Raw genomic sequence first — 14,379 nt, forward strand, 5'->3', positions numbered from 1 at the left:
ACGGTGAAAGGATGCCCCTTCAGATATTCTGCAAAGAATGATGTGTTTCTGGTCTAGCCTATCTTCAAAGTATTTGTCTAAATTTTTGAATAGCAGTGACTCATCATCACAAGCAAAGGATAAAATATGCTATTTAATTATTATTAATATCTTCTTCATGACAGTTTTGCCAATAGAAGTTCCCCATTTGTTACATTTTTTGTAAGTAAACTGCATTTTGGTGAATGCAGTAAAGGTATTTTACTTTATAATTTGCACACGGGTACCTTTCATTGATTATGATCCACCCTGATCACCAATTACTTTATATACAATTTCCTCTTCTACTCTCCAGTTTCACGTTTGCTATAAGAGTTTTGCTTATTCACAGAGAATGCACCAAGTTGCAATTCAATAAATTTGACAAGTTCATGTAAAAAAAAAAAAAAAATTAAAACATTTCTAATACTAATAACTTATTCAATAGATACAGTAAAATGAAAAATATGACGTATACACAGGACCCAGGACCTATCAAATGAATTTAACTGACCACCTGGCTAAAATTTAAGCGATTCTCGCGGCACTGTATGGTACTGCTCACTGATCTCAATCAATATTAAATCGAAGATACTATGCAATCGAGGTCAATGCGACAGGAGCAGACACCAAGTTCGGCTGGAATTGTGATTGGATGCCAAAAGATAGGCAGAACTCAGCTTTCCAGTACGTAACCTACCTATGCAGTTATATACATGAACTACATGATGGCCACATGACGTGCTGACTCATGTAGCCATTGCATAGTTCGACACTGCAAATCCAGATTACCCAGAATATCGTCATGTACTTTATGTTGAGCTATCAGATGCCAGCTGATTGATGCTGTCAATATGGTGTTTGAATTCTGCAATTCACTGAGATGACTAAGGACAAGGATTTAAGCATTTTTCATTATTATTTTTTACATTGAATTTAATAAAATTGTTTTTTAAATTTATTATTAAAACATTACACTTTTTAAATAAAAATGTACCTTATTTATTAAATTTAGTGTGTTTATGTATATTGTGTTGGAATTTTCATTTTTCAATTAAAAAATATAACACTAGCCAATATTAAATTTTTTCCATGTTTGTTGCACAAATTATCATTAAATCAATATAATGTTAAATTATGCAATTAATTTTTGCTCTGGACTGCTTAAGTCACATTTATAAATAACAGAAAATTTTATAATATTGCAAAGTATTACATTTCCCCACCCGGCTGGCAAATTTTCTGTGGAGAACACTATACAGATATAAAATCTGTACATGTATTAAAATTACAGTAGAATCTCACTGATTTGGATTTGGGGGAGGGGACAGGCCAAATTACAGAATATAATTAATAAATATTTTTAATTTCATGGGAAATAACTAATTCCAATGACAAATTAAACAACACACTGCACTCCACTTAATTTTTTTTTTTTTATGGGCAGAGAGAGAGAGAGAGAGAGAGAGAGAGAGAGAGAGAGAGAGAGAGAGAGAGATATCAAGTTTACTGAAATAAGTTGGGGGAAAAAAAGTTCACAGAAAACTTAGTTGGGAAAGGATATTACATTTTTTTTTTTATCCATATGGTAAATTATATACTATATAAAATAATAATAATATTGACACTATTATGCCACATGAAATTAACAAAATAGGTTGTATTAAACTCATATGCAATATAAGTTCAATTTCTACACTAAATTGTCAGCAAGTGATGTTTTAGGATTCTTACTGAACCATCTTCAAACCATTAATGAGATGGGGGGAATAGAAGAACATTTACCAATTATGTGAAATGAATTGATAGACAATTAACCAGAATTAATTACAACTAAAATTTTTCATTTTTTAGATTATGTTATAAGACAATATGATGTGCATTCAGGAACTTAGAAACTATAAGCAAGATAAAACAGTAACCATTAAAACTGTACATGCCTATGGCTCTATGGATATGGCCCTCTTATCTCCTACATTGAAATTCAATTACAACATAGCATTTATGGTATGATGATGAGGTTCAGTAAGAATCCTGGAATGTCATATGCTAACAATTTAGCATAGAATTGAGCTTGTATTCCATAAGAGTTTAATAAGACTTATCATTTACAAAATTTACCATTTACAGAAAACAGTCCAATATCCTGACCATATAAACGTTGATTCTGGCATTTCAAAATCCTTGTAGATTTTAATAAAATCTTATTGTTTACAAAATTTACCGTTTACAGAAAACGGTACAATAACATGACCATTCATATGCTGATTCTGATATTTCAAAATCCTTGTAGATATCAGAGTCAAGGCTAGAGGAAGGAAAGAATAAGAGGATTGTAAGAACTAGTTATATCAAATGATAAAGTTAATTAAATGATAATTATAAAATTGTCATTAAATCTAGATGGATACACTGATACTAAGAGCTAGTAATAATAAAACTTTTTATTTTTCTTTCACATCTAGACTTCACAACAATATCCACAAAGATTTTGAAACATCATCAAACAGTCATTTAAATGGCAGGGGTTACTGGTATGTTTTCTATAAAGTTCTCTTTTCAGATTGTTTCAGTAAACTGGTTTTTTTTTTTATCTATAAAAAAATTTATATGGCATAACAGCATTGTTTAATTTATTAGAATTAAATATTTTTAAGTCATTCATAAGAAAAGGTAAATTTATTGAAAATCCAACAAAATGTTAATTTAGATAGCATTAGAACTATAGCGCCATAATGAAAAGAAAAATTAATGAAAATATTTACATTTAAAACAAAATAAAAAGAATTTAAATCAAATGGAACACAAATAATACAATTTTTATATAATAAACTGCTAAATATTAAAAAAATTATAAATTTAATCACATGTACTCGGTCCCTCCTCAATTGTATTGTCTTTTATGGAGAAACAAACTGTTCTGTTGCATAAAGATACTGTTTTATTGCTGTTTCATGATGTTATTTTTCATTTCTTTTGAAGTATACAAATATTTTTCAATTCCTCATCAGAATTAGCAAATTTAATAAGAGCATTGAGGCAATTTCTGCCCTTTGTTTCTTCACTTGCCACTTCACCTACAGATTTTTCCCCTTGAAATGCTGTTGCGATTTCACTTCTTTTTTCTAGCCATGTTCTTACATCCTTAATATAAAATTTATTTTGCCACTGTTGTGCTACACACACTAACACTCTTTATATTTGATTCCATCTAAACAGATAGCAGCATTTCCATCATTTAAATAGCTGTCCCCTTCCATGCACTTTGCCTTACTTTATTCCAACTTGTAGCCCAGTTGTAAATAGCATATTTGGTTATATTTTGGCCAGTATTTTCTCCTCTTGTCAGAATTCACAAACTAAACATTTTTCCACTGTTTCCTTTGATATAAACATTTACAACTGAGTATGACTCCATGATCCTGTACAAGGTAATTACTATGCCATTCTGAAAGAATATCAGAATTGTATATCATTAAATTCTTCTTTAGGGAAACTTCAATTCTGCATAAACAAAAAAAGGAAGACTGTCTGAATTATAGAGCACCTGAACTAGTGAAGTACAAATCAGGGAGATTTTGGTATATTTGTACATAAAGTATGAGCCAAAAGTTCTCAGATTGGTTCAATAACAAAGAGTTCACTAACTTTAGGTTGTCATTGTTCCCACTGGAGTAGTCTCCTTTGGAGTTAATACATGGCATTACTGGAATGTCTTCTTTTTCTACTGATATCACATTCAGTACAGGCTACAGTTCTGTCTATGTCTTATAAACATCATCAAACATCTGTCCTTTGAGATGCAATTTCATTCTTGAAGAATAAGAAACAGGGAGTTTGGGCAAGGGAGAGTATGGAAAGTGGAGAACCACATCTAAGTTTCTGTTGCTCAGACAAAGCTGTGTGCAGCAACGCATTGTTGTGATGCATCAATCAATCAGTATGACTGCACCACTTTGCTGGATGTTTCTCCAAATAGCTTCCCTCAAGAGCCTAAGGATACTCCACACTGCACTTACTGATTCTAAGGGTCACCACAACACTTACTGATTCAAAGTTTCACCTACAGTAATGAATTTTTGATGAAAAATTCTCTGTCAATAAAAAAAAAAAATTATGTTATATGCACTTAATATTGAACCTTACATAATTTTTTTTTTTTGTTTGTGATTAAATATATATATAGTTTTTGTCTTCATCCATACTATATATGGCTCATTTATACTTAAGTGGATTAAAGTCCATGAATTTGCAATATGAGTAAAAATTTTAGTAATCCCATGCACACTGAATATTAATTTTACTGCGGAACATATCACACTGATTATATAATATATATAATTAACAGGTAAATTAAAAGAACATGGCAGGAACTCAGCATATCAGACAATATGCTGAAATTTATATAAAGTATACACCAAAGGTTGTATACATAAATAAAAACATATCAGTAAAATAATAAGAGGAGTTTAACTCAATATAGTGCATAGAACTATATTGAGTTAAACTCCTCTTATTATTTTACTAATATTATTATCAACGTAGAACATATCGAGTAGTACAGCTCTGATTCATACTATCTAAAAAACATATATCATAAAAAAATTAATATTCGCAAATGCATATTTTGAGAGAGAGAAAGAGAAAACCATTAAGTGGCAAATCAATACCAACTTCCCTGAAGTACAAACTAATTATGATTAGTTATAAAGCAAATATGTTCAACCAGTATAATTTACTTTTGTAACAAATAAATTTGAAAAATTACATTTTCTCAATTATTTAATCTAATGTTTGTTTCTCTTCTTAATACTAGTGGGGCTACACTACTCAGATGTTCTAAGAGTTGAAGAAAGAGAAGGTACTAAGATTTCTGTTTGCAAAAAATCAGAAATATGTTTCAAAATTGTGAAAATGGATATATAACTTAACATTCCCCCCCCCTTCTCGACTAACTCATTTCCAAGTCTGAAGCTTAAGATTTTTAGGCCTCTCATACAGCACCTATTCTTGAAATCATAACATTCATGTAACTTTAAATTTATCTAGCCGACTATTTTGTTTTCTGAAAATCTTCTGATTGAAACTTAAGTTAAATTTCAAATAAAAATAGAGTTAACTTACTAAAACAATAACATCTACACCAGATTGTACTAACAACTCCAGTCTCTGTTTGTCATGCTCCCTTGTGCCAAGTGCAGCTCCAACTAACAATTGCTTGTTTTCATCTTTAGAAGCATGTGGGAATGATCGACTCTTTTTAAGGTCAGTGCGAGCAATAAGAGCAATAAGTTCTCCTTTTCCACTAACAATAGGAAGCTTGCCTAATACAAATAAATAAAGTTATTCTTCTTTAATTACTACAAATGTCAAATGAGATCATGTATTAAAATTATCCTTAAAATAGTGACTCCAGGTAATAAATATTCAATAACTCAGAAATAAGATATTAAGTGAACTCCTGTTCATCTTTTGTGAAGATGAAAAATGAATACCAAAATAAAAAGTAATGGACAAATAATTATAGAAACAGGGTAATCTAATAATAACATTATGCCAGTTATATGTCATCACCTAACAGGATAAAGATAGATTTTTTTTAAAGATTTGTTTGGATTAAATTATTTTTCAATGAGATGAATTTTTGCAAAAAAAATAAAATTAATTAAATTCACTTGTTAGTTTTATTGTATAATGATAAATTCTAATACTGCACTCAAAATATCAAAATGAATATATATAATTAATAATCAAGCGAATTTAAAAAATTTAGTTTCTGCTCACTTCTTGGAAATAAAATTTTGCTTGAATATAGCAGTCATTACATCCATTATAATTAGCTATGTGCCAAAAGCAATAATAAAATTAATTTTATTTATGCATTTGTCAACAAGCATACAGCAAAAAAAAAAAATCTCACATTGAGTTAGGTTTATTCTACATGTAAATATATATAAAAACTACCAAGTAGTGGCAGCTTACTGCAGCACATTGAACTATACAAACTGCAAGAGCACAGCAAACTTCATTAGATGTATATATGCCTTCTTTGCATGTTTTTCTAAAAACAATTGTGAAATGGTATTACTGTACAGAGAATGCAGCTAAAAATGCTAGGGCAACATTATTATTTTACTAGACCACCTCAGAATTCTACAAATATCATATACCACAATTATATACATCATGAATTAGTTTCTACTAACTGGAAAACATGCATAAAAAAAAAAAAAAAAGTGATTTTGAAACAAGCTCGCAAAGAACAGGTGCTGGCCATATCACATCAAACCAGCAGTGTCCAGAAGCCATTTCAGCATGTGAAATCAAGCATGTGTAAATTTGGAGGATCCATTTGTATCATTTGTTTCTTATATGCTATCATTTATTTCTACAAGAAGGTTTGAAACAAATGCCTTGACCGTCACAATTTCATTAATGATTTCAGTTTCTTCAACAATATCATACAGATTTATAAGGCCACCTTCACCCAAAATGGTATCACTAACATGTAGAATTCCTGCTACCAGGCCCCTGTAAATACCATACTGGTGCAGTTATATTCACTGTCAGATCAGATGGTCCACCAAATGTGTGGTGTGGCATATGGAGAGATTGAAAGACCCATTTTTCTCAAGGACATGCTACAGAAGAAATATTATGAATTAATCTGCATTAGTGTATCTAATTAAAAAGCTCTGTAAACATCAAAACTAACAAAGTTTCTTATGCCAGTGTGATTGCACCCCACTATACAGTAGCAGATGTAATACATTTTAAAGGCCGGTGTACAGGATACAGGTGCATCTTTGCCAACACCTTGCCCTTTACTTTCTTTTAAGGTTTCATTAAAGCAAAATGTGTACAGAACACCCAATGGCAATTTGGATGATCTCAAAAAGAACATTCATTCTAATATATTCAGAGGGCAAAAGTTTGTACAATAGCTGACTGAGGCTACACTGAGTTCATAACATTTAAATCACATGTTAACTACTCTTTCAAAAATACACTATAGCAATTAAATTATCATTTCATGTTCCACTCTTTGCTAAAAAATTATGCAGAATGTCGTAAAATACAGAAGTGTGCCCATGCATGTGCACACTTCTGTATCATATCTATATTTGATCTGTTATCAAATTAAAAATTATTTGAATCCATTGTTGCTGTTAATATCGTTTCTTTCGTTTTATGGAAAGACAGCAGTAAATTGCACTGTTAAGCAAAGGAATACCCATTTCTGTTTCAGTTACTGTCTCCTCCCCCTTTCCAAGCACTGAATTTATTATTGCACACACTTTTTTCATTAAAAATCTACCTTCCACTCCAGAATTCCTTAAAAAAAAAAAAAAAAAAAAAATTAAATGCTATTTCTTTTGTCATGTGAAGAGAAGCAACACATGGTTGCTCTCAACATAGCAAGACATTCTACACAGCTAAATGTGACTATTAAAATGCAATCATCAAACATTTACAACTATTCTATATATATATATATATATATATATATATATATATATATATATATATATATATTATTCTTTTGTCTTATCTTTGTGGTTTGTTATTCTTTTGTATTAATTTTGTTAATTACGGGTGTTTTTAACACATAGGTATTTTAGTAAATACATAATAACTGTTCTTTATGATAGCCTAATCTCGGTTATCTTAATTTACCATGGCCTATACATTTATGATTTTACAACTTGTTACGTATTGCTAAAGAAATTGTCAAACAATTATTAATGAAAAACTATAGCAATAAGCAAATTATCAATACTACTTTATAATATTATATTAAACATTCTTATACATTTCAGTATTACATCACATGTACGTCAATCCCCTACTTCATCGGGGGCTTTGAGAGGATTGACAGTCCATTCGATGTAATGCATTTCTTACTTACCCGTTTTAATTACATGCGGGATATGTGGGATACAGTACATCGGACAAACAAGTACGGAGCTCCACCTTCGTATGAACCTTCACAGATCACAAATAAATAAATTTGATGAAAACGCTGCAACAGACGCTCAAAGCAGGACAGACAAATACAATAACGAAATCGAATACAGACATTTCAAAATGCATGACTTCGCCAACGTATCCATTGCCATTCTAACTATTATAGATAACAACACACAAAGAGGAATCATAGAAGATATGTTCATTCTTTTATATAAATCCCTATATCCCTATGGATTAAACAATAGATTCAACGGAAGGAACTTCGCTTTCACCAGCCCAGAAACATGTACTTACAGCATCTTCCAGATCAGCAAAAAGTGGCAATATAACGGGATTAAAAACGTAAAATTACAGGAATACAACAAAAACAACAGCAAAATACCAGTAAATATCAATGATTTCGAAAAACTATTAACAGAATGGGACACAAACCCCATAAACATCAAAAATATACACAACATACTTTTCTCTATTAAATTAAGCAAACTTAAAGCACTTAGCAAAATATACCAAAAGCAAAAGACACAGAACATACACCTCAACAATATACTTGAAGATATATTTAAATTCAGAATAGGCATAAATTTCAACGAACACACTAAAAAAGAGTACTGCATAATCAAATACCAAAACCGTTTATACGACACTGTTAGTATAAGTAATATCATAAATAACAACAAATGTTACCTACCCATCAAAAACACACAAATAAACATCAGATACAGATACACCAAGCCAATAGGACTATCTGCAATTACAAAAACACCATTAATAATATGAATGAAGGAGAACAACCTTGTCACTGCCAGGAAAGTAGATATAAAAAATTCATCAATACACATTACAATCATATAGTAACAGGAGACCTCAATATCATCGAAGACAAAACACTAAGAGAAACAATGAAAAAGGGTACAAAATTCAGACCCAACACCCCAATTAGGTTGGAAAATATTAAAAAATCAATATACACAGATTTGTTACAATTTGCATTCAAAGCCGCATACAAAAACAATGAACCCATAGAATCATTCCAATGTTGGATAAACGCCAATACTGAAAACATACTAGACCATTTCAAGGAAAACATAACAAAACAAAAACATCATATAAAAAACAATCACTTAAATTTAAAAAATATCAACAATAAAATCAAAGAAATACAAAACAAATTTGTTATAACTAGAACCGACAAAGCAAACAATAATTTCAGTATCATTTGCAAAAGATTCTACATAGAAGCCATCAAAGAGGAATTACATGACAATGAAACTTACAAGTACATAGACTCCAACCCAAACAGCATCAGCAAAAAAGTATTGGCTATGCATAAAAAGCTTAAAATTAAACTAGACAGAATGCAATACCCCTACATATATTGGATTCCAAAATATCACAAGATTCCTACGGGAAAAAGATTCATTACTTCAGGCAAAAGCAGCTATATCAAATATACCAGTAAAATCATGGAAGACAAATTAAAAAACATCACCAAAGAAATTAAAAACACCAGAATTATCAACAACAACAAAGAATATTTGGATTTTTTAAAAGAACAAAACAACAATATTAGAAGTATAAACACATACGACTTCAAAAACCTCTTTACAAGCATATCGCACGACAACCTAATAGAAGTACTACAGAAATATTACCAAAAATATCACAGCATACTACAATGCAAAAAACAATACTGGAATGACCTCACAAAAATCAGCGTCAAAGGAAACTACATTCTAATGGGAGGCAAAGTGTATATACAATGCAGGGGGATAGCTATGGGATCCAGCAGTTCTTGTGCCATGGCTAACCTCTACCTGCACTATTATGAAAGTAAAATTACGGACAGTTTAAAATTCTACAGATACATTGATGACGTAATCGTGTTCAACCATGACAACTTTATAAACGTAGCAAAGAACAATTACCCAGCAGACCTTAAAATTGAATGTACAAATCCGGATAACAACCAAAAAGCTGTCTACTTAGACAGCGAAATAGCCATCCACCCAGACAAAATATATACACATCACCATGATAAAAGAGATCATTTTAATTTCGAAACAATAAAACTCACACACTGGGAAAGCAACATAGCAAAGCATATACATGGTAATACTATAAGAAATCAGACAAACAGACTATTGCAAATATGCAACAATATGAATAGTGGAAAAATAGCTATTAAAAAACTCATTATAACGCTGGATAGAAACAAAATTCCCAAAAAATACAGTAGATATCATGTAAGAACTGCCATATACGCAAATGTTAGAAAACACCATCCCAATGTAGACCCATATACTTTTATCAAAAGCCAACTAAAAATATAATAGTAATTACTCAGAAGAGTAACCCCTTATTTACTAGGTTTATTGCACCCAGGCGAGGCTCGTCGCCTGACTGCACTACGACCTATTGCCAAAATTAACCCCCCCCCTCCCATAGTAAGAGGCTGTATATATGTATATAGTTTTACCTCAGGACAAACAAGTGCTTTTACGCCTTGGAAAAGCGGTACCGGCACTGTCCGAGGTAAGGCATAAAATAAATGTAAAAATAATGTAAATACACAACTAAGTTAAGTAAAGTAAATTCATTGAACCAACCACCAAAACACAATAATAGACCTTGGCCTTAATATCGGGGACTTCGGCCAACACACCATCTGCACATATGTGAAACGTTAACGCGACAGGGCCATAAAAACAGCGCCATAGGGATGGCCATCCATAAAACCAGTTAAAAGTGGGAAATTTTCCTTATTTCGACTCTACGACCTCCACAGAAACACATCAAGTAGGATGGGAAACTTTCCTTTTTCGACACTACGACCTCCACTTAAACACATCAAGTGAGTAAAGTTATTGCAATATTTTTATTAAAAAACTTACCCGTTGGGCTTTGTGTATTCTATCACAGTTGCTGGGTAGATGATGGGAAATTAATTTGGTTAATTATAAAAAACGAATTTAACTAATAACAATTAGGAATAATATAAACAGGGGTTCAAAAATTAGAATTTAGTACTGAAAAAATAGCAAAGCTGTGATAGATACAAACAGAAACGGGTAAGTAAGAAATGCATTACATCGAATGGACTGTCAATCCTCTCAAAGCCCCCGATGAAGTAGGGGATTGACGTACATGTGATGTAATACTGAAATGTATAAGAATGTTTAATATAATATTATAAAGTAGTATTGATAATTTGCTTATTGCTATAGTTTTTCATTAATAATTGTTTGACAATTTCTTTAGCAATACGTAACAAGTTGTAAAATCATAAATGTATAGGCCATGGTAAATTAAGATAACCGAGATTAGGCTATCGTAAAGAACAGTTATGTATTTACTAAAATACCTATGTGTTAAAAACACCCGTAATTAACAAAATTAATACAAAAGAATAACAAACCACAAAGATAAGACAAAAGAATAATAATATGTACTCTGTTTGTACCCATGCATTGCTAAAACAGCTACTGGGACAACAGAAAAAGCTAGTAAGAAATTAAAATAAATAAAACTACTATAATTATAAATAAAATACGGCATGAACTATCATATTACAAAAGAATAATATATATATATATATATATATATATATATATTTTTTTTTTTTTTACTTCCCTTCAATAAAACTGATTTGATTTCACTTAAAGTATATAGATGAACGTTTTTAGACTAAAAACCAAGGATGGGAATTTTGGAATAGAAGCAATTTAAATTTGGAAATTATAAAATCTAAACATTAAAGAAATTTTTGATTTCAATGCCAAATTCAAATATTGCAGCCCAGATAAGATAAGATAAAAAAAAAAAAAAAAAAAAAAAAGTCTAAAACAACAACAAAGTCTAACCCAGTACCTTTTAATTGCTACACTGATAAGTTAAATGAAGCTAATAAAATTACTAATATTAATAAAAGTAATGAGTGACAAAAGTAACATCAGTGTAGTACCAATTATCCATTATTAACAGACTAATGTAATCATCAATATAAAATAAGAGGGCCACTTCCAGTAAAGGAGGGAAAGAATTATATATATACAGAGATACAAGATAGAATAAAACTGTTACATGCCAGAAGTTATTACCTATATCTGAACATTGAATAAGAAAAACTATTTTGTAACTCAAAATATCTTGGGGTCCTCTTACCAAGAAAGGCTAAGTTCTGTAATGTTTGTTTGTTGTTTGGTTTTTAGGAGCATTAGCAACTAAGGCCATATTGCTCTGGAATATGCGGTGGTCATTCCCTGACCTTGCCGCATCCTCCGTATTTGGTGGTGACGGGTCGACCCCGGTCTAATCAAGAAGCATGTGCTACGCACTGCTGCTCCTTCCCACCTGGCTACGGAGGCGCCACTCTAAGTTCTGTAAATTACAGTAGGCACCTATGAGGTGATCATTGAGGTGTATAAGGCCTTGAATGGGTTGAGCAGACTCAATGCTGATAGGATTCTTCCTCTTGCTCAGTTTACAAACCTGAAGGGGAATAAATTCAAATTGAAGAAAGACAGTAGTAAAATAGATGTGCAGAAATTTGCCTTGCTCAAAGCAAATTTCTGCACATCTCATTTGTGGGTTGTTGATTGCTGGAACAAAAACTTCCATCTGTCGTTATAGAAGTTGATAGCTTAAATAAATTTAATGAAGAACTGGACAAACTTTTAGAGAAAATGGATGTGTGAAATAGGTTTAAAAAAAACCTAAACATTATCTTGAGATAAATAGCTGAACCATTGCTTAAAAGCAGAAATCCTATTATTAATTCAATGCTAGTTCTATAAAATAGACAGCCATATCTTTTTCACATTCTTATTGCTAAGACTCTCACATCTTGATAGCAGCATTAAGAATGAAACCATGGCAAAAGTGAAAACAAGTAAAAATCATAAAACATGCTTTCAGTGTTTATAAAAATGTGACTTTTTATAAACATTTTTATAAAAATGTTTATAAATAATGGCTGAAAATTGATTATACAAGATAAATAAGCTTCTTACACATTAAAATATTAATATTACAGTTTTTCCCACCAGAGTGTGGTTCACCCAGTGCTCATTTCTTAAGATTTTTTGATAGAGCAAAATATTAAACAGTTCTTAGATTAACAAAGTGCCCAGTCACCTGGAAACTTCAAGGGAATTTAAAAATTATTAAAGTCTCAGGGAAAATCTTAATTATGTGTCCATTGTCAGTTATTGATACTGTAATAGCCATATAAAGAACTTCATTAGGTTTGCTTAATTTTTCAAACCGAAGACATTTTAGTCTTTTTGAGTTATTAAAAAAAGTTAATTATTGATATTTTATCTTTTATTACATCACAATCAATTTTCAACCAGCGCTCACTACTTGTGAGTGCAAGTGTGGCAACCCAAAAGTTTGTTTTTCTAATAAAAAAAAAAAAAAAAAAAAAAATCCTAACTTCTACTAGACCTATTTGTTGATTTTACTACAGTGCAACCACAATATACTACACCTGATTATACACAGCTGCACATAACAAATGCAATCACATCCCCCACAAGGGATGTGAAAAAAAATTCAGTTTATGACAAAACACAAGTTTCACAACAGACACTAGGAGAAACTAGATTTCACAGAGTAAAACCTGCTACTACAATAGTTTCAATATAAAACCATTTGCCATTGAGTTATTGCATTTGGTTCTCCCTATGTATGTTCCCTCACTTAAATAACCAATTTTTTTATAAACAGTAGTAGTTATTTATACAAGAGCAATTACTATAGATGTTCAGTTTCTCCCATCTTCCTTCAATTAGAGATACAATAAAAAATACATCAATAAAATTCAAACTGCACATGGGACCCTCAAAACTAAACATTTTCCTCTTAAAACAGGAACCAGCTACTATATTTCTCAGTTGTAATATATTCAATTATAAATTTTTGTAAAAGCATGTGACATTCTTGTCAAGGATGAAATCACATTTATGACAAAAACTACTAAAGGCACAGTGCAAAGTAATAATTGAAGACCAGTTTGTATATTTTTATAACTTGCTGCTACTGACTGCAGTTAGTGCTCTCCATGATTATACTGCAAAATTTGCTTGTGTTGTTTATAACCAAAAGTAGCAACAATGATGTACCATTTTGGGTACATCATTGGGTTATAAAAAATACTACACATCTAGGTTACATTCTGGATCAGACTATGTGGGGTGTCCCAAAGTCTGATCCAGAATGTAACCCAGATATATTACTATAACACTACTTTCTATGAAAAATAATAATTTCTGAAACATTGGTTTTGATGATTTTCAGGAATACCTTAATCAGATAACTCAAAGGGGTATCCCTGTTAGGAAAAACAAAGCTTTTTTTTTTTTTTTTTTTTTGTACACTATTACCGAC

The 14,379-nt window shown here is 31.0% G+C and overlaps 1 protein-coding gene across 2 annotated transcripts in view; it reads right to left on the reverse strand.

The window, feature by feature from the left end:
• ras (Inosine-5'-monophosphate dehydrogenase ras) overlaps positions 1-14,379 on the reverse strand; it is a 142,068-nt gene that overhangs the window by 67,460 nt on the left and 60,229 nt on the right. For both annotated transcript variants that reach the window (XM_090385041.1, XM_090385042.1), the window contains one exon: positions 5,143-5,342. In XM_090385041.1, coding sequence (XP_090241167.1) covers positions 5,143-5,342 — 200 coding nt within the window. The remainder of the gene's footprint in view (positions 1-5,142; positions 5,343-14,379) is intronic.

This window comes from Mastigoproctus giganteus, chromosome 11 (assembly GCF_048544385.1).
Source record: "Mastigoproctus giganteus isolate SK-2022 chromosome 11, ASM4854438v1, whole genome shotgun sequence".
Lineage (NCBI taxonomy): Eukaryota > Metazoa > Arthropoda > Arachnida > Uropygi > Thelyphonidae > Mastigoproctus > Mastigoproctus giganteus.